General features: G+C 41.8%; 1 protein-coding gene across 1 annotated transcript; it reads right to left on the bottom strand.

Annotated features, from left to right (window-relative positions):
* Positions 1 to 5,291: 5,291 nt before the first annotated feature.
* Gtf2b (general transcription factor IIB) lies at positions 5,292 to 23,964 on the bottom strand. Its single transcript, XM_051165976.1, has 7 exons — positions 23,803 to 23,964; positions 17,892 to 17,998; positions 9,662 to 9,795; positions 8,620 to 8,766; positions 8,359 to 8,488; positions 6,922 to 7,203; positions 5,292 to 6,050 (listed from the first exon to the last, which is right to left on the bottom strand). The coding sequence occupies exons 1-7, from the start codon at positions 23,820 to 23,822 to the stop codon at positions 5,917 to 5,919; spliced, it is 954 nt and encodes a 317-aa protein (XP_051021933.1). The 5' UTR covers positions 23,823 to 23,964; the 3' UTR covers positions 5,292 to 5,916.
* Between the last annotated feature and the right edge of the window lie 2,834 nt (positions 23,965 to 26,798).

Below are 26,798 nucleotides of genomic sequence, written 5' to 3'. Positions count from 1 at the left end.
CAAATTGGGCTCATTTTAGGATTGTAAGTGTGGTTTCTTACTAGGAAGTCCATAAGATGATTTGCCATATTAACTGATTTTAAAAAAAGAGATTAGAGGTGGTCTCATTAAGCAAAGGAAGTAGTTTTCTTAACTGACAGATGCTGTCTATTAAAAGCATAAACAAATACAACAAATGACATCATCCTCTATATCTGCAATTCTCAACCTGTTGGTCATGACCCCTTTGGGGGTCAAATGACCCTTTCACAGGGGTTGTCTAAGATCAAACAGAAACACAGATATTTATATAGCTAATCATAATAGTAGCAAAATTAGTTGAAGTAACAGGGAAAAGAATTTTAGGCTTGGAGGGTCGTAACAGCATGCGGGATTGTGTTAAAAGGTTGTAGCATTAGAACGGTTTGAGAGCCACTGGTCTATATCCTCTGAGGGAACATTTCAAGTTGGAACTGAGACTAGGACATTTGTCATCATTACCTCTTTTCAGCTGCTTATCATGGACCAAGGTTCAAAAAAGAGAACAAAGTCGCCATTATTTTGTGGATGGATATGATTGTCTACTTGGAAACTCAGGAGGTATGGGCATATAGCTCAGTAGGTAGAGCACTTTTCTAGCATGCTCAGTCTCCTCATCTCATAAGCCAGATGTAGCACACACCCACAGTCCTAGCAGTGGGACTTGGAGACAGGTAGGAGACTTAATGCCTAGCCAGCACAGGACACGTGAAGACCTGAAAGAGGCCAGGCAGGAGAGAAAACTCAGGATTACAACTAGCTAACAGTAGTGGTTTAGTCAAGATGCCATGTGTCAACATACCATCAAGTTACAAAATATCCTAGAAACAGAACTTCTGCAACAGCAGCAAAGACACTTACCTACAAGAGTTAAGAAAAAGTCCTTGATTAGGAGACATTAGAGAAGTCAAGTATATAACTCATTTATGGTATGATGATTCTCTCAATTAGTCTAGATTTTTGTCCAGTCAGGATCTCGGTAGGTTTTTTTTGTTTTGTTTTTTGTTTTTTTGGATCTTTACAAGCCCATGTTACCTGCAAGAGTAGACGATATGGAATAGACACTGATGAACTTCCAGCTGTGTGGTGGCTCTTGAAACTGTTTGCAAGACACTGAAAATCAAGAAAAGTGCTGTGCTACTGAGCCACTCACGTGAGCATGGACAGTGTCGTGGTTGGATGGGAAGTAGTCCTAGGGACTCATGTGTTTGAACACTTGGTTACCAGCTGATATGATGCTGTGGTGTTGAGAAGTTGTTGATCGTTCCAAAGATGAGGTCTTGAAGTACAAAGTGGGTCACTGTTAGGTGTTAAGGCTTATTGCTCCCCTCAGTCACCCTCAGTGCTTCCTGCCTGCTGCATCTTAGAGCCTGCTGCCTTTGCCTCTTATTTTCATGATCACAAATGTCTTCCTTCCATGACAAACTCCTTTAAATCCTTTTTTTCTAAGTATTTTCAATGACAACTCCAAAAAGTTTCTACTTACTAGAGATATGTGAAGTCTCATCCTCATTATTTTGGTGGTGGTGGTTTTGGGGGGCGGGTTGTTTGGTTTGGTTTTTCAAAACAGGGTTTCTCTGTGTCTGTTGTAGACCAGGTTGGTCCCAAGTTCACAAAGATCTGCCTGCCTCTGCCTCCCGGGTGTTGGGAATAAAGATATACACTGCCACGCCCCGCTCATCCTCATGTGTCTATCTAGCAACTTTCTGACATTTTCAGTCCTCAGTGTTGAGCCGACATAGAGCAGTAGCCTAGGAGCTTGGTTGGTCCCTCTCTGGAATTATTCTTGAAATCTTCTGAAGATAGACAAGGCATACACAGCTTAACCATGAGTTTGGTGGCCTTTAAAGTCTTTTAGAGGCATCATCAAATATCTACCATCTTCAGGACACAATTTGGAATATACAGAAAACAATAGACCCAAAGTCCAAGCTAAAATGTTACTGTCATGGCCAAAACTCAAGCCCCCATTATGTAGTGGAAAGTAGATGGGGTGTGCAAAAATAAAACAGAAGCTTAATTTAATGCAAGGATTCTATTTGCTGGATCAAATACTGGAAGGATGTTGAAGGTTTGAAGTCCGTTGTTGAATTTTCTAATGTCTCTTAGCTATAAAGTCAAAAGGCACTCCAAATGTAGTGAATGAGGTTGTTAGAAGAACTCTGAGGACCCAAATCAACCAACCTCAACCTTCAGTGAGGTGTTGATTGGCATATATTCACCTAAGAGTTCTATGAATTTTACATCCTAGACCTTTCTTCAGAGTCTGGAACAAACTGTCCCTTTGAGTTAGCTAAGAGCATTTGTCTAGTTTTCTTCTGCAGGAGAGTTTTACATTCCTGTGACATTGCTGTCTCTGACATGGTTCCTTACATATGCCCCTAAAACAGTTTTCCAGCAATAAGCAAGAGTCATGTTCTTTTTCCCAGCTAAGACATTTGTAATGTCCTGAGTGATAGAGTTATACCTGAGATGATTGTCAGGAGAACCAACCAAATTAGAAAGAAGAGAAAACTCCAGCATTAAAGCTGCTATCCCCTAACACCTGACAAAGGGAGAGGCGCTGAGGGATATTGTAACAGTGGACAGTGATGTAACTATCAATTAGCTCACATAAGAAATCTGCCATAAAAACAAAGAGGGGAGGGGTGACTTGTTTCTATCATCTCACCACTTGGAAGGCTGAGGTAGAAGGGTCTCAAGTTCCAGGTTCCATAGAGAGACCCTATTCAGAAACAAACAAACAAACAAACCAAGTCACACACAAATACACACAGCTCAAAGATCAGTAAGGAACTTCCTGATAGCTGGCACTGAAGGTTCCTGGAAGATGGAGCACCCAAAGAGGGTCTGAAGTTCTACCCTCTGCACACACGTTGACCAGCAGGCCATTTACCTGTGTCCTTTTATTATAAATAGCAAGTTTATGTGATTCCCTGGACCTTGCTGTAGCATAGTAATGAAATTTAAAGTGACAGCTTTCAAGTTTCAGCCAGCCAACAACATGGGTAACAAATTACTGCCTGAAGTTTACATCTGGAGTGGGGCTCAGCTTTGAACCTATGGAATCAGAGACTACTTCTAGGTAGGTAGTGTTGGAATGTATTCCTAAGTATTCCTAAATAATGTCTGCTTAGGTATTACTTGGTATGTAGACATACACACACACACACACACACACACACACAAAATGATTGGTATGTGAGGGAAAAGATTTTTCCTCTCAAAGTCATACTTTCATTTTCTGTCAGAAGCCTCCAGAAACTAGTTTAAAGGCCATTCCCTCCCCCTGCACCCCTGACCCTGAAAAAGTAATGAGGGAAGTAAGGGACCTAAAGGTCAACCGATAATGCCCTTATTGTAATGCCGTGCAGTCATGATCTACTGAGGCATATGTGTAGGTATCTGGCATAGAGAGAACATAAGGATGTCTTGACAGGGTCAGGGAGTCTTTAGTAGCTCCACAATTGGTAGATGAGATTAAAATCCAGCAACAGGAAAAGTCAGGGCCACTGACAATTGGAAATATTAGCATGGGGCATATAAAGCCTTTTGCCTGGATTAGGACCAGATGGGTACAAGGCTGACCCCTTCAGTTGTTCATCATGATAATTAAAGTAAATCTCACACCTGTGATAGAAAATTAGCTCAGGCCCCAAAGACAGCCATGGATAATGTACATTTGCTGCTGTAAACACAAAGGCTTAGTATCAAGAGGCATCGAGTTGCAGTTTTGCAATAGCGAAAGGGCAATTTCTAGTTATTAACTCCTTGTCACCCAGCTGATAAAAGTTAACTTCCATTGCATGTGTTTGGTGTGCTACATACACCTTTGTGTTCCCATGCATGTGTGCAGGTGTACATGGGCATGCATGTAGAGGCTCAAGTTTGACCTCAGGATGACTCTTGACCACTCTCCACTTTATATATTCACTTAACCCACAGTTCATCTGTTTCTGCTAGCCTGCCTAGCCAACTTACTCTTGAGGACTTTAGGTGACCTCTCCCACCCACCCAGCTCAATGTGTGTTCTGTCAGGTTTGTATGACCATGGTTTTATCCCTTTTCTCCAATCCCCAAAAGAAAAATTATTGTTTGTTTTTTGTTTCAAGACAGGGTTTTGATCTATAGTCCTGGCTGTTCTGAAACCCACTCTGTAGACCAGGCTGGCCTTGAACTCAAGAGATCCACCCAACTCTGCATCCTGAGTGCTGGGATTAAAGACATATGCCACGCCGCCACCACCTGACTGGAATTTACTCTTACAAGCTTTTTATAAGAAGCTATATGTAAGGTTTGCTTCTAAATATTCTCGTTAATAGAATTCTACTTGAAAGATCCAGCTGACTTCAGTACAGAGGCAAGCTTCTTGTGATATTATCCCACTGTTTCTATCAGGAGACCTCAGTCCCACCTCAGCTACTAAATGAATATGGGCAGATCTTTTCATTTCTAGAGGCTTCTCTCACATAAGAAGTGGTGAGAGTGCACCAGTGTGACAAGGCAGGACAGTGGAGAGGTTCCTCTGTCTTGTATTCTTGCTGAGACCATTTCAGGCTTAACTAGAACTTGATCTCCTTGATGGAGAAACCCATGGAAAACTACTGAATTCTAGTCTAGGAATCCTGGGTCAAGATGTCCCAGCAAACTTAGGCTCTGTTAAACGACCTGCTTGTATAGAACCCCCTCCAGGTTAACCACTGCTCTTAGCTTGTCAAATTGCTTGCTTACTTGAAGCCACCTCCTACCCCATAATTCTAGACAACCTAACGGGGGTTCTACTTTCCAGCTTTTCTGAAGACTGACCTTAATCATTGCTAAAGCCACACTAAGACCTAGCTAGATGTGGTTGCAGATTCCAGTTTCTCTTAATTGGGACCTGCGTGATCCTCACCAAAGCCCAAGGAACATATAGACACTGTTTCTCGTTCTGCATGAGATAGGAGATGCTAGGGATCAAGAATGGTACCCAGTCTTCTATAGACCAAGATCTGAACCTGCCTCCCAGAGCTACTATCTATAGAGTGAGAACCAGCAGTATACATTAGTGATGTCTAACACTCAAGTTACCTGTTTCAACTAAAAAAAAAAAAATTTTTTTTCATTAGTTTTCTAGTACCTATGTAAGATACCTTAAACATTGACATGCAAAAAAAAAAAAATTGCGCTATTGTGAATTGTGTGACTAAATGATTTCTAAACACTCCTAGGGTCCAGTAATTGCCATACAGATCCCATTAACATAACTAAGAAAAGAACCGTAGCCAAGCTGATTCTGTGAAATGATTTATTAACATTCCAAATCTGTTGGTTTGCTGTTACTTCATCATCCATTCTGCTCACTGAGCTCAGTGAAAACAAGCTTTAACTACCACATGAGCTCATGCTTATCAAGGCCCAGCTCATCACTTCTCACACAGCCTCCTTATGTGTGTAGGTTCAGCACACTCACACTATGGTGTGCTCTAGATGTTAGCAATGGTTCTCAAGCTTTTGCTAGTTCTATGACTATTGAAATTGAAGAACCTAAATATGAGAATGATAGAAAACAAAGCTCTCTCCTGTCATGATATACAGGACTTATAATTATATATTATAAATTATAAATTTCATGTTATAACAAAAACTTTAGTTTTGAAAAATGTTTTATTTGAGAATTACATATTTCAATATCTTCCAAAATACTGTTTCCTAGATCACTAAAAAAGAAAGCAGATTCAGTAAGAAATTTAAATCATTAAATATGTTGTGCTAAGTATATACATACAGAATGCGAAGCAATAATATTTAGCTCTGGAATGCGTACCATCTCCTTTTTTCTTCAGTAAAGGCTCAACCAGCACTGTATAGGCAATGAGTAAAGTCCCATGTACATAAGAGCGTGACAGCTGTTTCAGCTTAGAGCTGAGGTAATTTGTCCACTGGGGTGTCAAAGTTGAAGTCTGGAGGGAAGAGATCTGGAGCCCGAGGGTAGATCAGTCTGTAGGACTGTCTGATTGTAACATCAGCAACACCAGCGATATCTCCAATTTCTAAAAGACAAAAGACAAGACATTAGGTTGATCTGCTCCACCTCTTTCCTACTACCAAAGAGGAAAACAAGAAACCACCCTCTAATCTTACTCTTTATAATTAATAACAGAAGGAAATACAACCTACTAGGTAAAAACAAGAGTCAGTCAATATAAATAGCAATAACGGCAGGCCTCTTTGAAGGTGTCTTAGGAATACTGAAAGATGTTTGTGAAGCAACCCAAGGCATGGCCCTATGGTGACAGACACTATGCTGCTTTGGTCAGGTGGTCTGTTGCAATATAACGTGTGCAAAGCCCTGAGTTTATCCCAGAACAGCAAGAAAGATAATACCCTTAACTACATGGCAAGTTTGAGGCCAGCTTGGAATGGATGAGATCTTACCTCAAAACAAAAACAAAAAACAAAAAATACAAAAATGGGGACAGGCCATGAGGCTCCCTCCCTCCCTCAGGGATGACTGACAGTAGTGGCTGGGGAGAGGTGCCATTATTTTCAGTGATGTAACCATCAGTAATATGCTCCAGTAAATAAATGCCCCCCAAAAGATACAAATTAAAATTAAATAATTCAAATGGGAAAAGGAGACTTGTACACAAGACTATGCCTCTAACCCATGTAAAAGCAAAATACCTTGTTTTCTTCAGGTATTTTGTTTCGGTTTTTGAGGTGCTGAGAATAAAATCTAGGCCTTCAGGCACACCAAGCAAATACTCTCTCTGTCAGTAGGGCTTCTCATGCTTCTTCCTTATGTGTTAATACTTCTTAAAGGTTCAGATTAGATATCCTATTTCACAGAAGAGTAGGAATAAAAGCAGCACACTCCCAGCCTTGCCATCTCCCTGGCACGCTTCCTGATGGAGATCCTACCTTTCTGTGTCCGCTTCTCAGCTGATGCTTGGGAAGCCATGTAAATAGCTGCTGCCGCCACGGAAATCGGGCTTCTGCCAGGAACCAAGTCCAGCTCCACCGCCTTGCGGGCTATGTGTGTGGCTGCCATCTGCACTTGCTTGGGGAGGCAAAGATTGGAGCAGAACCTTGACATGAAGTCCCCAGTTGTGATCAGATCCACGCTGGTTTCCAAAGCTTTCAAAATCAGTTTAAAACAGCGGCCAATTTCTTTCTTAGAAATTCGAGATACAGCACATATTTCTAAAAAAAAAAAAAAAAAAAAAAAAAAAAAAAAAAATTTAAGATCCATAAGCCAGAGTTCATTTTATAATTGATCCCTTCTTATTATAAAAATAAAATATTCTAGTTGTAAAAAAATTCAACTGAGGCTTAAAGATGAAGCTGAGTCCTCTCTGCAGTACTTCCCATGGAGCGAGCTTATTCAACATTTCTTGTTTATATTCTCACCGCACTTGGAATTTAGGCTGTGTCTTTCAAGAACAAGTAATGAAAAACTTCTCTGCTATCTATGTTAAGCTTTGTAAGGAATGTTCTAAGGAGAAGGAAAATGATGCACCCCTTGCATGAACTGCATGCTGTCACTTCGCTAGGTTATCCCTATTTGAGTTCTTACAGCAAAAATGATGTGTGATGAAGTCATCCCTCCTCAATTTTGACAAAGGAAAACTTGCTTAAAATACTCATTCAAGTGCTCGCTTCGGCAGCACATATACTAAAGTTGGAACAAAAAATACTCATTCCATATGGTGAGTCTATCTCCAGCCTAGACCTGGCCAAAGAAAGTCAGTGTATATATGAGGGCAACACTGGAGTAGGCTGTCCTGTGCCCCTGAGTAAACAAAGCCAGCAAACAGTAGGCCTCAAAAAAATTATACTGGGGGCTGGAGAGATGGCTCAGAGATTAAGAGCACTGACTGCTCTTCCAAAGGTCCCGAGTTCAATTCCCAGCTACCACATGGTGGCTCACAACCATCTATAATGAGATTTGGTGCCCTCTTCTGGCAGACAGAACATTGTGTATATAATAAATAAATCTTTAAAAAAAAAAATTATACTGACACCTTCTAAGACTTGACTCCCTCACAACACATTAGACCAGTACTAGTAGTAGTTGTTTTCTTCACCAGCTGCCAATGTAACTTCAAAAGCCTCTGCAGCGTGACTGTCAGGCCTTCAAGCCCACAGAACAGTCAGCTGTACAGTGGGTTTACACAGATTAATATGATGCTGCCTGCATGGTCAAGAGAACTTGTAAATTTTCTGTCAAAGAACAAAATAATGAGCCACTGGCAAATGCAGTGTACATGGGTTACTGTGCCATGGAGAACACCAGCAATAACTCTTGAGCGTCAGAGCTGCCTGTCTGAGCTCTACTTGGTGCAATGCCAGCCTTACCTTTAAATGTCCTCGGGACGCCTTCTTGTCTACAGGCAATGTACAGACAAGCAGAAGCTATCGCGTCATTAGCTCTTCCCTTCAGGCTCTTCTGCTCATATACTTGCTTGAATAAATTATTTGTTCGATCCTTCAAAGTAGAGAAACTAAGTTTAATTAACTCTAGGCCATTTAATTACTTACAATACCAAATTTTTATGTGTTCTTAAATTATGCAAAGTAAATGTCAGAATGGCTTAAAAGAGGTGGACAGGAACTTACAACTATATTGCGAGGGAGGTTGATTCTGTCTGCCATGGTTGTGATTTCCTTGAATGCATTCATCATCGCTCTGTCAGAGCTACTCATTGTTCTCCGATTCTGATACTTAGAATTGCCAAACTCATCAAAACTTGCAGCTCCTGTACCCTATAAAAGGAAGATTTAATCTTGCTGAAGATTTTTCGGAAATTGTGGACAGTGCCTATGAAAATGGAATTTACACAATCAGACTTCATATGCCCCAGGCGTCTGTCCAGTGGAGCCTGTGCCTCAAAAAAAAAAGTTCCATGAGAACGCGCTTTAAAGAAGTTGGTGTCGTAGACACTTAAGTAAATCTAAAGAAATGTTCAAGAACACAGAAAATGGAATTGTATGCTATGTTACTGGTACATAATCTGTTTTGTTGTTGTTGTTTCTTTGAAATAGGGTCTCACTATATTGCCTTGTTTGGCCTATAACTGGCTCTGTAGCCTACAGAGATTCTCCAACCTGGCCTGCTGCCTGCGGAAAGCTCCAGGATTGATTGCATTTCTAAGAGTCTGGGCCTACAGTGCAGTGTGGCCTTTGGCAGAAACATTACTTGGGTCTGTCATTAGTTCCCTATCTGTATTGCATCTCCTCAGGAAAAAAAAAATTACAATAAGTACAAAGGTGGTAACTTTGTTTTTGTGATTTTATGTGTATGGTTGTTTGGCTTTTGTACATCTGTGTACCAGTGTGTGACTGGTGCCAGTGCAGGACAGAAGGGTCCCCTGGGACTGCAGTTACAGCTGCTGAGCTTCACTGTGGGTGCTAAGAATTGAACCCAAGTCCTCCAGAGCAGCCAATGCTTGTAATCCCAGCCCAGCATTGTAATTTTGATTCTCTATCCTGTCCTCCATGATGGAAAAAACACCAAAGTCTTTTCACAGTGGTAACATTGGTAAATCTTATTCCCAAGTCAAGGGTCTTCTAAGGGTCAGTGACCCTTTTGCAGAGGTCCTAACTTTACAGATATTTTGCTAGTCTCTCATTGACATTTCCTGTTAAGTAGAATTCTTACCTTGCCAATCATGGTGGACAAATCTCCATCACTCAGAAGAGGATTCTGAGAGTCTCCAACTCGAGATGGGTCTTTTGTTGCTTTGTCATTGCTGAAAGTTCTCCATTCAGATCCCACATCGATAACTCGGTCCCCTACCAAGGAAGCACACAGTTACTCACTTAGCCAGGAACAGGACAGAGCTCCCCATGCGGTAAGCATCTCCATGTCGCCATTCAGGATCTGGCTTAGACACCATGTCTTACGTGTCTGCTCTGAAGCATTTACCAACTATGCTAGTCCAATAATGAGCTATGCAACAGTATGCTATCATTATTCATATCCCAACACCTAGAAGAAAAAGTAGTTAAAATAGCAAAAGAAAAAGCTGGTATGATATCATATGCCTGCAATCCGAGCATTTGAGAGGCTGAGGCATACTAGAGAAATCAAGGCTATACTGACTACATAAAATAGGAAGACCTTGGCTCAAAGATCAAAGCAAAGTAAGTGATAAAAAAGAAAAATAATGAAGCCAGGTGTTGCAAGCCTTTTATCCCAGCACTGAGATGGTGGAGGCAGACAGATATCCAGTTCCCCATGAATTCCAGGCCAACCAGGGCTACGCAGCAAGACTTTGTCAGAGAAAAAATTTAAAAGGCAGACAGGCATACTTTTCAGGCAAAGATGCTGTGGTTAGGTACATGGTATCTAAACACCTGACAAGAACAGGTCTGACTGGCCACTGCTTTATTGGGAAGAGCTCAAAGTCTGTGAAGCAGAGAGAGAGACAGCATTAGCACTGAAACACATGCTGGTCAGTGTGCCCACAGTAAATGCTATCGTTTAATCCCCAGAGCTGCATGAACACAGGCACCACTTTCACTTTCACAATTGAGGTTAATTGGCCAAAAGTCACAAAACTTGCTGGACACATGTATCATGTTCCAGCTTATTCCCCTGAACTCTCTCAATGAATTCTGCCATCGGGTGGTTGAAAACTCACCATGTCCATCTTTGCCAGCCACTATAGTGAGTTTCCATATGGACAGTCAATGAATACAATGTTTACAATGTGAGAACAAGCTGCTGTTAGTTTTGCAAACATTGTTTAAGTAAAAAAAAAATAGATGAAGGGATGAGGAGATAGTTCAGTAGTTAAGAGCACATACCATTTCACCAGAGGACCCAGCTCTACTCTCATGCACACGTGTGCCACAGACATTTACAAATAATTTAAGACAAAAAATCTTAATTTGATTACATTTACTTGAATGTGTGTTGGGGGGGTGCATGTACAGACATGTGTAGAGGTAAAAAATTCTCTCCTACCATTCGGTTCAGGTGGATGACAAGTTTGTCAAGCTTGGTGGAAAGCACTCTTACTGTTCAGCCATCCTGATGGCCCACATTATTTCATTTCTAGGCCTTATTTCTGCAGTTTTAGATTTCACCAGTAACTTCACATTTTAAAGACTATAAGGGTTAAATGAGTTAATGCATATGTATAATGCATGTAAAGTTCCTTAAAAGCAGCTAGAAGTCCTCAGTGTTGTCTACTTACTGCTGTGAAAACTAAAAAAAAAAACTGGCAAATGTTCTCTCCGTTTCCAGTGGGGATGATAAGAGAGGCAGGTATTCATCTGACCCTTCAACTGTAAAAGTCCCCTGGGCTCTCCAGCAGGTACTTAGTGACAAGGAAGAATGGAGTGAAAAGATTATTTCAATGCAGACTATGCTAATCTTCTATAGAGTACATTAATTTCTTTTTAAAAAGAAGACATTAATTAAAATGCACATATGTAGAGGAATTTCAATTCAGAACACATCTGCTCTGGCAAGAGATCACATCCAAAGGCCTTCTAGGTCTGTGTGATCCGGCTGGAATATAAACACACCTTAATTTTAACTCAGGTGCCAGAGGTAAGCAGATCTGAGTTCAAGGCAAGTTTCAGGTTTAAAAAAAAAAAAAAGTCCAGGTGTGGTGGTACATGCCTTTAATCTCAAACAATGAAGGTAAATTTAATTTGTAGAAAGAAGCATCCTTGTTTGAAAGTGATGTCTAATTGAGTGGCAGAAAAAGGAACAAATCAGAGAAAGATCTGACAGAATAGGATACGCCCAACTCAGAAGAGAGAGGAAAGGGAAGCTACTTTAAGGAGCAATGCAGAAAGAGGAGGCAGTTTCACCAGGACAGTAATAGAGAGACAGGTTGCAGAGAGGGAACTCAGATGAATGAGCCAGAGAATGAGAAGGAGCCAAGAAATTAGAACAGATTACTAGAGTTAGTTTGAGGCCAAGCAGACCATTCAGGGGCTGAGAGAGAAGCCAGATTGAGTAGGTCAGCTGCGAGAGGAGTTTGAGCCAGAACAGCTGAGTTAACCCAGCCAGCTCAGAGCTCAGGAAGAACAAGTAAGGCCGAGCTTATTAAGCAGTAAGTCTCAGAGGCTAAAAACATTCTAGGCCCAGGTTAGATTTCAGGGAAGCTAAAGACTCCCAGAATAGGCCTAGGTTAGCAAACAAAGGCAGTCAGCCTCCAGGACAACAATGGAAACGGCAATAAAAGTTCCTTTTACAAACATACACAGAATAGCAAGGATAATCTAAAACTAGTGATGTACTTTAAGAAAATAAATATATAAAGGAATGATTTGTTTTTTGGTTTGTTTTGGTTTTTGGTTTTTCAAGACAGGATTTCTCTGTGTAGCCTTGACTTTCCTGGACTTGCTTTGTAGACCAGGCTGGACTCTAACTCACAGAGATGCCCCTGGCTCTGCCTCCCAAATGCTGGGATTAAGGTGTGCGCCACCACCACCTGGCAAGGGAATGACTTGTTAATGAAGACTTCTGATAAGTGCAACCGGAGTATTGCCTGGAAAGTCATGTCTCAGTGACAGAAAGAACATGAGAGGCGATGTTCCTGCCTGTCATTTCCATATGCACTGAGAACAAGCAGGGAAGGCAGAAGCAAAGACCCCAGTTATAGGGCATTTTAACATGCCAGCAGAGCACGGCGCCAAGGAAGGACAAGGTTAAGTCACAGTGATATTATGTGGTTCCCATGCACTTGAGCTTTCAGAGTCAATGAGGCCAAACTTCCTAGTCAATAAAATAAAATTAAAAAAAAAATGCACAAATATAAATTACTGAGGCCTTCAAAAGAGACCAAATTTGAAAATGTAAAAAGATCAAATGTCATTGACTTACATGTAGTTCTATGTACACGAAGCTCATATAATTATATTTTTCAAGCACGTAGGCCCTTGAGCATGCTGGTTTAAGTGCTCTCTGAACTGTACTACCAGCCCTATTGCTTTTATTTTGTGGCAGGGTCTCATTAAATTGTGCAGGCCAGCCTGGGACTCATTCTAGCCCAGGCAGGTGTTGAACTTTAGTCCTGCCTCAGCCTCCCTAATAGCTGGGATTATAGACCTATGCTAGTAGGCCCAGCAAACTGTAATGTTTTCAAGGGACAGAAATGGATATACTAAAAGAAGTACAGGCGAAAGGCATGTAGGTGTGCCCACATCCTGTGATTCTACCTGCATATTTGAAGATAAGGCAACAGCAAGCCGAACATTTTCCTTTTAGCATCAAAGTAATCTTTTGCTGATTGCTTTATGTTGCTTTAAAAAGACAAAATGGACTTTAAAACTAATAATTTTAAGGTGGCCTTGTATATAGCATAAACAGAAAAACCCATTAATGGACAATGAAGTAAATTTTTCCAAATATGTGAATGATCTAAATGCTCCTATGAGAATCTGTGGCTTACCCTAAGAACCACTCCCTTTCAAAGGCACCTGCTCACAGCAGCATTTATAAGAATCAGATTTCCAAGACAACTCAAGAGCAGAGTATGAAAGTATAGGAGTCTGAAAATCATGTAATGACAAGAGGCAAGACTATTCAGAAAACCCTGACTATGAAAAGAGCTCCCACTTAAAATCCAACTGAGGCAGGACTGCTGAGTTTCCTTGGAAGAAGCCTGCCATCCAGAATCACTTCCGGGGAGAGTGCCATGAAAGCTTCATGTATAGACACTGCAATCTCTGACAAAAAGGAAGCCTGTAACCAACTTTTGACAGCAAGAAGCCTATCAGTTAGTAAGCACACATACGCGTAAGTATCCTAGAAACAGAAACATGCCAACTTTCTCCTCTTAAACTACACATTGATAGGAGTTTTCATGCAGGCTGTCAACAGTAGCACTGACATGGACCTAACTCTCACTACAGCATCCCTAGAGCAAGTCCTTACAGGCTTTACTAGAGGCCCACACAAGAAGGAAGTCCTACCCAGCAGGTGGCACTGCACTGCAGGGTATAACCCATGGCGAGGAGTGGCATCTAAAGAGCGCTTATTTCATCATCCTCTACAGTATGGTCATCTCCATTTCTTGAGAAACAAGCGAGAGCAACTGTCAGAATCCTTCTCACTAGTCACCACTCTAGCACCTACTTTTTGACTTGGCAATGACTGAATTTTAGAAGAAAAGGTCAAAATGACTCACTTCTTTTTCAAATCTACTTTTCTTATGTCACTTTTTAAAAAGATCAAATTTAAGTGGTGAACATGACATGACATGAACCGTAAGTGGAACTACTAATTTAAGTAATACTAAAGTGAAATTGCAATTCATAAGGCACAGCATTAGTTCTTTCCTCAGCAGTGTTGATATTTAAACAGCACAGGCCTGCACTCTTCCATTCAGCTGTACTCCTTAGCCTCACATTTCTTTTCTAACAGCATGGCTGCGACTGCAAACTTACTGTTTTGCTGATTATACATCAACATTCAAGCAATGTACAAGGTCAAATTTATGCTGATGTCCTAAATACTGTCCTGCCATCTACTGTTGAAGTTCTACAGTGACACAACCACATTATTAGACTGTAGTTGGGGGCAGGGACCACTACACAACGGTTTGACTCAACAGTTTCATGAAAGGAAGGAAGCTCTGCCTTTTTCGCTTGCTTAGTCACCACACGTCTTAAGAAACACTGGTAAAGGTCAGGTGTGGCATCCACTCCTCTCATCCCAGGCAGAAGACTGGGGCAGGCAGATCTCTGAGTGACAGGCCTGCCAGGGCTACAAGGGAGATGGTTCAGTGGGTGGTAAGGGCTTGCTACATAAACATGAGGACCTAAGTTCAGATTGTGAGCACCCACTTACAAACTTCAGCATGGCCACACCTTGTAAACCAGGTTCTGGAGGTGTGAGTGGAGACCAGGGGGGTCTCTGAGGCTTGCTGACCAGATGAACAGCAGCAAGCTCTGTGTTCAATGAGACCCTGTCTTAAGGGACTAAGTTGGAAAAAGACACCCTCTGATCTCTGCAAGCTTACAAGTACATGCGCGCGCGCGCGCGCACACACACACACACACACACACACACACACACAATCAGTAGTAAGACAGTTAATGCCGAATCATAGCACTTCGATGTATTTTATAGTTCAAGTGAAAGTTAAGTCAAATAGGCCACTATAATATGGTTAACAGTTATGTGACTGGTTCTCGTGCCAAAGAGGAATAGATTTCTTCCCTCTCACAATATGAGTAGGTCTTAGGACTTTATTGACCAGTCCCAGTACATTCTGGGTCTAGACATACCCTTTGGCTTGCTTGGCTCTACCTTCAATACTCTCTCAAAAACAAAGCAACAATAATAAAACCTGCATTCCTGATTGTCCCTTTTTAAATCAAATACGATATAGAAAACAAGACTACTCTGTGGTAACATACCTAGGTTTGTTTTTATCAAGAAATCATGCTGTGGATTTGATCACTTCCCCTTGGCAGGGAGGCCCTGCGGGCACACAGAGGAAGGGGAAGCAGGCTATCTGGATGAAATCTGACCAACTGTGGTCAGAGGATGGGGGAGGAGGCCCCACCCCCACCCTCCCAACCCCCCCACCCCCACCCCTCGCCACTTCAGAGGTCTGGTGGAGCGGAAGAAGAGTGAGGGAGGTGGGAACTGAAAGAAAAGAGCAAGGGGATGACAATCGGGATGTACTATGAATTATAATTTAAGAAAAGAGAAAAAAAAAATAAATCCTGCTGTGATCAAACATTCCATGTTAATTATTTTCTGACCACCACCTTCCTGAGTCTGTGTTCTGAAGAGTGCTCACCAGGGTCACACCTGGGCTGCCTTTGGTCATCCCACACAGTTACAGCATCTCTGCATAATAATGGCGCTGTTACCTAACCAACCATTACTCCACTCCACCTAAGAGGGTGACAGGAGCCAGGCAGTAGCATGGCAAGGCACAGGCCTGTAATCCCAGCACTTAGGGAAGCAGAGGCAGCCTCGTCTACAAAGCAAGACCAGGGCAGCCAAGACTACACAGAGAAACGCTGTCTTAAAAACCACAAACAAAAAGATAAAATGAAATAAACACTATAAATGTTGCAATATGGCAACTTGCATGCCAATTAAGTGCTGTTGATTTCCAACTCCACATACAGTGCAACTGAGTGACCGAGTCAGGCGACAAGAGCAGGCCTGTGATTTCTATTGCAATTGCTAAGCAGCTAAGGGGACATGAAACAAATAATATGGGTATGTCCCAATAAAACGTGATGCGTTACAAAACATATGGTGGTATTTCCTTGGGTCCCAAAAAAGTATTATTTCAATTGTTTTGAACCACTTGACATATAAAAGCAACTTTTAACATGAAAACCATGTTAAGAACAAGTGTTAGCTGTGTGCTGTCCCCAGAAGTGATGGATCTCAGGTTCTACTAGTAATTCTGTATGTTCTAAAATTCCCACTGTAATATGATCAGTCGGGGCAAAGTCTCAAATACTCAAAGTGATAACAACAAACAAAACCTTCCCAGTGTGGTCTGCAGTAAGCCCCCTTCTCGGGTGGATGAGACAATTCTGCAGTATGCACTACCAGCCCTTGTTAGAGCTCCTAAGGCTAACAGAAATTTCATTTCCAAGTGACTCAAACTGTTCAAAGGCTGGGCATGCAGTTCAGTGATAGTCTTGCCTAACAAGTGAGACCCTGTACTTCCTTGGCAGTACTGCAAAACAAAATAAAAACAAACCGTAAGTACTACTGCTCTTCTCTGGTAATGCTGAACATCATCCTAATGTTTTGTGTAAGTCTAAGCTAAGGCTCTTATGTGTATCTAGACTAGTGAGCAAACAGGCATAAAACTGTATTCATTTTTCTTTTTGTAGCAATGGGGATTGAACCAAGAGGCTCTCATGTACTAGGCATGCATTACCATAGCTATATCTTCAGCCCTAAAAGTAAAACTTTAAGATGTTGACTGTTTGAACACAAACAATTTAAGCTAGCTATTCTAGATCATGATGCTATATTGACAAACCTTTCTGACTGCAGGGCACTGGATGAGGCGGAACAGTTCTGAAATCCACCACGTTTATTCTAGAGAGCACACAAGTGCCACAAAAGCTGCATATTTATTAGTTATTTGAGTATCAATCTCCTCTCACATGTACCTTCCACTGATTCTTTTTTTTAATAAGAGAAGAAATTCTTTTAATTTTGTGTTTAAATTAATATTTATAAAGAAGCAATTTTATTATTCAAACACTTTTTTAAAAAATGAAGTGAAATAAAATGTTGGGGTTGGTGGTAGAACTAAATTTACCTATGAAAAGTTTTCTTTTTTGCTGCATATTTTTATTTTATTTATTTTTTTCTTGTTTGTTTGTTTTGTTTTGTTTTGTTTTTCTGAGACAGGTTTCTTTGCATAGCCTTGGCTGTCCTGGACTTGCTTTGTAGACCAGGCTGGCCTCGGACTCACAGAGATCCACCTGCCTCTGCTTCCCAAGTGCTGGGATTAAAGGCATGTGCCACCATGCCCGGCTATTTTTCTTTTTTTAAATATATGCAATCACCGTAAGCCTTTTCATTTCTTTTTGCTGTTTCCACCTAAATGACAAAGCATGCATTGGTTATATACACGCAATGTACACATTATCTCTAGAGGATCTTACTCATTTCTATTTCTTTCTTTTTATTTTATCATAACTGTGGCTTATTGTGTGAGGTAGGAGCTGTCAAAATGTATCCATTGAAACCTTGAAAACTGCACTTGGGAGATGAGGCAGGCAGGCAGATCTCTTGAGTTTGAGGCCAGCCTGGTCTACAAAGTGAGTCCAGGACAGCCAGGGCTCTGTTACAGAGAAACTGTCTTGAAAAGTGTACAAAAGCAAAGTACCATTACATTATGATTTAAATGAAAACCTTAATAGCTACTTACCTACAACTAGGCCACATTCAGGACAAATCATATCGCCAGCTCTGTAGTCCTCGACTAAAATTGCATCTGGATGATTTGGACATGTGACTCTTGGGAGAGCATCCAAGCTATATGAAAAACACCAAAAACAAAAACACGTTTTTATATTTCCCAACCAATATGAAATAAGTCTGATTTTATTATTTTCTAGTAATAAGCAAGCTACAGATTTTTGAAGCCCCTGATTAGTATAACAATAACTCACAATAGCCAGCAGCATTTACATATAATTACCTGGTTTGTGTTCTTCCTTTCTCTTGCTAGAAAATAATGGTGTTTTCCTGCTTGCTAGCCTCCTTACCACAGATTCAACATGGCACACTAAAACCAACACATGTTTACATGAATGGCAGCACAGGTGTGGCCTTGCTGACCCTAAGGGCTGATGACGTTACTATGTCCAGTCTAGAACTAAGGAGTTTAACCTTTAAAAATTACTTTTGCTGGGCATGTTCACACATGCACGCCTATAGTCCCAACCCTTAAGGCTGAAGTAGGATTCCTTGAGTCCAGGACTACATGGTCAGCCCAGACAAAAGGCACAGATATTGTCGTAAGTCAAAAAAATAAATAAATAACCTGGCTAGCCATACATAGAAGGAAACTAGATTCCTATCTCTTACTGTGCACAAACATCATACAAGATATGAACTTGGGGGCTGGAGAGGTGGCTCAAGGCTCAGAGTTATTGCCCTTCCAGAAGACCTGAGTCCAGTTCCCAACACCACCATGGTAGCTCACTACCACCTGCAACTCCAGTTCCAGGGGGTCGGATACCTTCTTCTAGCCTCTGAGGTCACCAGGTACACACTCAGACATATAAAATAAATTTTTAAAAACAAAAGCAACAAAGATTTGATACTTTGAAAGAACTAAGAAAAAAAAAAAACAGGTAAAAACACTTCAAAATATAGGTACAGTCAAGCTTTTCTTAAAAGGACTTCAATAGCACAGGATGTAATCCCAAGAACTGGCAAGAGTGACTACATGAAAAAAACTAACCAGGATCTATCTGCGCAGCAAAGGAGACAATCAGGAGAGTCAAGAAACTGTACAGAATGGGAGAAAAACCTCTGCCAGTGACATAGGAATATTACTATCCAGAATCTATACGGAACTTCAAAATCTGAGTACCAAAAAGGCAAACTATCCAATCAACAACTGGACTAATAAAAAGATAGTTCTCTAAAGGTAAAATACAAATGGCCAATAAATATTTGTCATATATTCAGTATCTTTAACCACTGGAAAAATGAAACTAAAACTGCCTTTTATCTCCTCCCAGTCAGAATAGTCATTATCTAGGAAATAAATGACAACAAATACTATGGCAAGAACGTGGAAAGGATTTTCACACTCTACTGTGATCAACTGTGATGGCTGCCACAGAAATCACAATGGAGATCCTCAAAAGACAAACCAAAGAGCTGATGATAGCTCAGTGGGTAGACGTGCTTGTTGCCAGACCTGATGACTTGAGTTCAGCCACTGGGACGGATAAGGAAGAAGGAGAAAGCCAACTTCCATTGGTTGTCCTCTGACAAAGTGGGAGGAGGAAGCAGAATCCCACAGGTTGTCCTGGCTCACAGCTTGGCACCTGCCCCTGCCCCCAATAAATAAACACACTAATATAATTTTTAAAAATAGAAATATATAAGACTATATATTTCAATTTCTGGGCAGATACTTGAAGGCTCTAAGTAAACACACCATACAAACACGTGGACACCCATGTTTATTTGTCCTAATAATACTTGGCACTTAGCTGGGTGGTGGTGGTGCACACCTTTAATCCTAGCACTTAGGAGTCAGAGGCAGGACAATCTCAGGTCAGCCTAGTCCACAGAGTGAGTGCCAGGTCAGCCAGGGCTACACAAAGAAACCCTGTCTTAAAAAGCCAAAACAATAAATAATAACAATGCTTAATAATAATATTTACGAAATGGAATCAGCCTCAGGGTAAAGAAAATGTGGCATCAATATACAACCTTAAAGAATGAAATCATAAGAAAACAGATGCAACTGGAAAGCATTAGATTAAGTGAATAAACCAGAATCAGACAAATAAGGACAGCATGTTCCTCTCATATGTGGAATTTGTATTCAAGTTTACATGTGTGTATACACACATGCATACATGTTACATATGTATGTAGGAAAAGAGGAACAAGAGAGGAGGAAGTGATCTTAGTGAGGGAGGAAAGAGGAAGAAAGAGGGCAGAAAGGAGCACTACTTGGGACAAGGGTACCAGAAAGAAGATGGAGGTTAGTGTAGGTGACTTAAAAAGATGTAAGAAATGCCATAGTGAGATCTATTATATTGCATGTTAATCTAAGAAACTATTTTTTAAAAAAATATGGCAGGCCGGGCGTTGTAGTGCACGCCTTTAATCCCAGCACTTGGGAGGCAGAGGCTGGTGGATCGATGTGAGTTCGAGGCCAGCCTAGTCTACAAAGTGAGTCCAGGACACAGCCAAGGCAACACAGAGAAACCCTGTCTCAAAAAACAAAAACAAAAACAAAAATTAAAAAAAAATGGCTTAAAAGCTAACATATTTACTTAAGATTTATGATATTAATAACATTAATGTTTTCCTTTTCTTTTCTTTCTTTCTTTCTTTTTTTTTTTTTTAAGACAGGTGTTGGTCTGCAGTCCTGTTGGCCTCAAACTCCCTACATAGCCCAGGCTAGTATCACACTACCAGCAATTCTCTTGCCTCAGCCTCCTGAATAAGGAGATCACAGGGATGTGCCACAAATCCCAGCTCATGATACTAATACCTTTGTTATTTATTTTATCTTGAACAACAAAACAGTTTGAGAAAGTTCATTAACCTTAAATGATTTAATAAAACAAGCTCTAAAGTAAAAAGCTGGAGAGATGGCTCAGAGGTTAAGAGCACTGTCTGCTCCTCTAGAGGTCCTGAGTTCAATTCCCAGCAACCACATGGTGGCTCACAACCATCTATAATGCGATCTGGTGCCCCCTTCTGGCACGCAGGTGTACATTCAGGCAGAACATTGTATACATAATAAATAAATCTTTTTTTTTTAATGTAACAAAGCTTCTTAGCAAAAACTTTATTATTGCTTCTGGAAGGTGTGAGCCCTCCTCTAAAATTCCCTTGACATGATACAATAAATGGCTATGTTGCAGTCATCACAAACATACACCTAAAACACAAAATTCACTGTTCTTACGGTCTATAAATAGACTCTGCAAGTTTCTCATGCTAGCCAGTACAATTCAGAATGTTTAACTACTAACATTGTTTCTTCATCCATTTTTTAAAGATATATTTACTTGTGTTTAAGTGTGTTTCCCCTGCATGTGTGCACATGTGCTGCATGCATGTTTAATGTTCAGAGGTCAGAAACAGCATCGGTTCCCCTGGAAGTACAGTTGCCATGTCAGTGCCCGGCATTCTGCAAGAGCGACAAGTGATCTTAGCCACAGCCAACTCTCCAGCTCCTTAACTACCAGCTAAGTCACATGGAAAATTAATTAAAAAAAAAAATCACATAATAACCACCAAATTTACTTAGTTACTAAAACATATTTTGAACTTTTCTAATTTTAAAAATGGGAGAGGGCAGAATTTGCTTTATACTTGTAGTTATTCTGTAAATTCATTAGAAAATGTAATAAATTATGAAAAATAAAGTTAAGTAGTCCATAAAAACTGAAATGTTAGAATAAGGAAGGCCAGCTATCAGTGAATGGTGCAGGAAGCTAGCATAGCAGTACGTTAAGGATTAAGGCCTTTTGGCACTATTAACAAGTCTACCGCGCCACCTGGGATGCCCTATGCTGTAATCCAATATTCAGGAAGCAGAGCGAGGCTTGCGACTGATTCAAGGCTACCCTAATAACTATACATAGAGAGGCCAGGGGAGGCTTCGACTGGAGTGAGACTGTCTCAAAAGTAAGAACAAACCACAAAACAAAACAGCCAACAAGTGGTAAAGAGACTAGGAATGTAGCTTCTTCGAGGGAGAGTGCTTGCCGCGCATAATCAAGGTCCTGGTTTCAATTCCTAGCACGTAGAAAGGGACACAGAGAAAGCCTTGCAGGTATTTAAATGCTAATGCAGGTACCTTTAACAGCCCCATAGTATACTTTAGGTCTAGGTATTTGCGTGTATGTCTGTGAAGCGTGAAGCATGGCCTGGTGCCTGTGGAGATAAGAGGGGAGCAGATACCCTGACACTGGAGCTTCTAGAAGAGCTGCCACGTGGGAGTCAGGACTGAACCCAGGTCCTCTGGAAGAACAACCAGTGCTCTTAACCACACGGCCATCTCTCCAGGCCCATATACATTTTCAGGGCTCAATTTACGCAACCTCCTGCAAGACAGTTACTATCTTCATTTTACAGAGCTTGATCAGAAAGTTATTTCTGAGTAACACTCAGATTAAGCAGCAGGCTTCAGTCTGAACACAGAACGTCAACTAGTGTCAAGGCCTAGCGACTATCTACCACCCTCAAGGATAAACAGTAAGGCACAGATCTAACACTGGCCTCTCTGTTCCCACTGTTGGAGAAACCTGAAAGGAGTAACAGTAGTGACAGAAATTGAAAAGGTGGGCCGGACCTATCTGCAATCCCACAGGAGGACTCTAGACCAAAATGAAAACTGGTTGTGCGGAAAAATAAATTTCAAGCAATTTTTTTTAATATGAAAAAGTTTAAAAACTGCAACCAGTTGTGTTTCAAGAATATGGAAGTTCCTATTCCATGACAAGCTGTGCCTACATATTAACACATCCCGTTTCAATGTCGACAGCCATGGGAAATTTTCAGTAGTATCTGCGGAAGCTGAAGTTTCCCCGTGTCCCTACAAGGAAGCCTTACCTGACAAGACCACACCCAGATGGAATGATTAAATCACAATTAAATCTAATTAAATCATAAATGAGAATCGGTAAACAAAGAGTGCCCATGGCTTCCACACAAGTAGTTGGGAGCTGCTCCCCATGGCCACCTCCCCCTTCTTATAATCAACAGCAAACCTTGAAGGTTCCCAGAAATGGCCCAGGCTGCTGGGAATAATGGCTTCCCGGAGTGATGTTTATCAATTCCACACAGAGTAATCCCCTCAGAAAAAAATGTGCCAGAAGTGCAGAACTTAAATTTGATACTTTCGGTACATTCTGTGTTAACTAGAGGCCAATGGGATGATAATAAAAAAAATAGGTATACGAGGCACTCGAAAGGTCAACACATTGGCATGACTCAGTTTACACATATGCCAGAATACTAATATCTACCTCATGGTGGTTACAAGAGATATAATTAGGGTCTGCAAGGCATTTTGCAGGTCACAAGATGAAAGGTTGTCTCTGAGGGCACAGCATGCATTTCCTGTACACTACGTTTTATAAATACATTAAAATGACTTCCAGCATATGTAATTAATTTTCTGCAGACATCTCCTTCGGAGTACACAATGATACTTTTGGGGGTGCGGAGAGGGGGGCTCCTTTAGGAGAGAATAAATCAAGCTCCTTCCACTTCTGGGGGCCACTGGGCTGGCCACCCGGTTCCACCAGGCTACGAAGGCTGACGTTTCTCAACTTTGTAGCTGTCAGGCCGGCCGATAGGCACCTGGAACGTCGCTTACCCAGCTTTTTGGAAAAGAGGTTTCAACCCCTCAGACTGAATGGATCGTAAGGGAGGAAATACAGAGAAAACATTAACATGACACAAAGACGGTGGAGGGGTCCGGAGAGAGACGGAAGCCGGGTGGCGCGGATCCGCAGGGACGAATCCGGACATCGGCGACTCAGGCGGGCAGGGAACACTTATCGCAACCGTCTAGAAGGGCCTCGACCCCGCGACCCCCGGCTCCACTCCGAGGCCGCCGCACTCACCGGCTGCTAGTCGACGCCATCTTCGCGGCTCCGCCAACCGCCTCTACCGAAGCAGGAAGCAAGACTGGCGACTAGACGCCCTGAGCCAGGATTTTATGCGCGAGCCACTCCCGCGCGCTCCACGCAGCTACGGGTCGGGAGGAAGTCCAAAAATATCCAGTCCTCGGCAACGCGGACTACGCGTTTCCTGGTTTTCTTTGCTTTTGGCTGTCAGCTGCAGACTGACAGGCGAAACTTCAAAGCCAGGCATGGTAGAACACACCTTTAATCCCAGCACGCAGGAGGCAGAAGCTGAAGGATCTCGGTGAGCTAGTGGGCAGCCTGGTCTTCACAGTGAGCCCCAGGACAGCCAGGACGAGAGAGAGAAAGAGAGAGAGAGAGAGAGAGAGAGAGAGAGAGAGAGAGAGAGAGAGAGAGAGAGAGAGAGATCCTGTCTCAGACAAATCAAAGTCAAAAGCCTTCCCAGAGAACCCAGTGAGTGAGCCAATGGCTGCATTTGAGCTAGTTCTCAAAGACACGCAATTAAAATGGGAGTTTCCCATGGTGGCGTTCTCCTGTATACCCCCATCAAGAAGATTGGCGGATCAGAAGTTCGACAGAGTCTCAAGCAAATCACCTTTAGATAGATAGATAAATAAACAAATAGCTCACAGAGGAAATCTGGTTGATTGAAAGGGGCAAAGCCCTCACCTCAAAACATTCCTTTATTTTCAAGTCAATTTTCCCCTATTTTCCCTGGCTAAAAATTTGGAATAAAAAGAGAAATTAGTTTTGGTCTTCGGGAGCAGGTATCAATTCAAGCTCTGTCATCAAACATCATGACTCAGGTGTAGGGATAGAGGATATTTGCCTCACGAACCTTTCTAGAACTGACAGATCCACCAGAGCCCAGGGGCAGCAGTTTGCATTGTGAAGCAGAGAGCCTGGCCCTGCCATGCTTTTGTGTCTCCCCCGTCAACGTTGAACATTTAGGTGAGAGCTAAGTATAGAAAATGTAGTAAGACGGCAAACACCGTACAAGGGCCTAGATTTATCAGCTAAACTAGCACCAAAGCGGAAATACTGCGGCAAATCTTGTGCTTTGTCCTTGTAATTCCAGCAGAGGCAGGAGGTGGGGAGTTCCAAGCCAGCCTGAGCTGCAGAGTGAGGAGGTGACTCAGCTCCTGCCCTTTTACCTTCACCAGGTAATAGCGCTACTTTCTTGTAAATAAACCACCCTGACAAAATTTGAACCAAAATAACTGCAAGACAGGTGTCTTCCATTAAGATGAACACTCAGATAGTAGTATTAGTAAGCAATGTATTTGTTGATGGAAATAAAATGAAACTAAACAGGCATTGTCTGGGGGATTTTTTTTTTTTTTTTAATTTGGGGAGGGATAGATGTTGTTTGTTTGAGACAGGGTTTCTCTGTGTAGCCCTGGCTGTCCTGGAACTCACTCTGTAGACCAGGCTGGCCTCGAACTCAGAGACTTACCTGCCTCTGCCTTCCGAGTGTATTCTGCCATACCCCAGCTATCAGATCTTGTTTTCTTGAGCAGAAGAGAAAGAACTAGCTTAATTTGAAGTGTATAGCATTCAGTAGACCGCTGGTTTAGGATGTGTGAAGGCTTGGCTTCAATACCCAGCACTGCAGGAAAACATGGCACATGCCTGTAACGTCACCACTTGGCGCATGCCTGTAACGTCACCACTTGGAAGGTAACGGCAGGAAGGTTGATGTTCTAGGTGGTCTTTGAATACAGAATGAGTTTGAGGCCAGTCTGGTCTACAGGAAAGCCTGTAGCCTGGTGTACGCACCACGCTATGCCTGAACACCTTTTTCTAGGAGACCCTGTGGTACACATGGCCTTTGACTCAGTTTTGAGGGAGGGCAGAGACCGTAGCACATGGTTTTCGTGCCACAGTGTGAGAATGTACTGAATAACAATACATTAGCAAGGCCCAGTGGTTTCAATGGCCCTGATTTGTCATACAATCCACCAAGTGTGGTAATCTGGCTGAGGAATGCAGGTTCTCTGATTTTAACCCGGATCCTTAACATTAACTATTCCATGGCATGGCACATGGTAATTATACCTGTACCTCTGTGTGTATATATGTGGCCTACAGAATGAACACGTTAAAGGGGCTGCAACAGAGCTCAAAAGGCATTAGAAGTGGTCGAGAGAGAGAGAGAGAGAGAGAGAGAGAGAGAGAGAGAGAGAGAGAGAGAGAGAGAGTGTGTCTTTGGAAGCTGAGGCTGTGGAGTTCCAGATGCAAGGTGGAGGCTGAACTGGGGTCTGAAGGGAAAATGGTGGGTTCAGGTGCAGGTCCTGACAGGTGAAAGATGGATGAGCAGTGAGCTGAGCTGAAAACATGTAGTCCGGAAGTGCTCTGCTTGTAGGTCTTTGACTTCCACGCCAGGTATTAGATGATAATGTGGCGATGACCTCACACTGTTAGGTGTCTGTGGCCCATTGGGTCCAGGTGAGGGAGTTTCATCCTTTCCTGGGTCTCGTGTGTCTCATAAGTTCTTGGTCAATGTCTCCCAGATACAATTTTAGTTCACCCATGTGCCCGTACAGTCTCCATCCACTGCCATTAACTTGTATGGAGTAGCTCCGTTTATACTCCCAGGAACCAGGCACTTATCACTATGCGCTGCATGGGTAATTTACAGATCCACCTGGGGATGTTCACATTCCTAGCCACCAAGGCAGAGACAAAAGCTATTTGTAAAATGGAGTCTCCAAGAAAACACTATTTTACATAGGCCATAAACACTACCTCAAAAACCAAAAATAATTCATTAATTCAAAAAGAAGTACGAACCACACCTAAGATCAACTCCCCCCTCCCCAGCAGTAAATGCCATCACAAAGCAACCAAAGATATTTTTTTAGAGATTTCCTTTCTCATATTTCTTTGTTTGGGCTTATTTATTTATTTTATTTACTGGTTTTTTTGTTTGTATATGTTCCCAATTTTGAGTTTTTATGATGTATGTGTGTGTG

This window comes from Acomys russatus, chromosome 23, assembly GCF_903995435.1.
Source record: "Acomys russatus chromosome 23, mAcoRus1.1, whole genome shotgun sequence".
NCBI classification, from domain to species: Eukaryota; Metazoa; Chordata; class Mammalia; order Rodentia; family Muridae; genus Acomys; species Acomys russatus.
The sequence above is the reverse complement of the archived record's forward strand: the minus strand, read 5'-3'. Positions and strand labels throughout refer to the sequence as shown.

What these genes read in the sequence shown, in the direction of transcription:
- Gtf2b (XM_051165976.1), bottom strand. Translation starts at nt 23,822, where the DNA reads ATGGCGTCGACTAGCAGCCG. An exon ending in TGAATGTGGCCTAGTTGTAG is followed by an intron (nt 9,796 to 17,891) that starts GTAAGTAGCTAT and finishes CTTCCTTGGTAG; the next exon opens with GGGACCGAGTTATCGATGTG. An exon ending in CGTCCCGAGGACATTTAAAG is followed by an intron (nt 7,204 to 8,358) that starts GTAAGGCTGGCA and finishes TTTTTTTTTTAG; the next exon opens with AAATATGTGCTGTATCTCGA.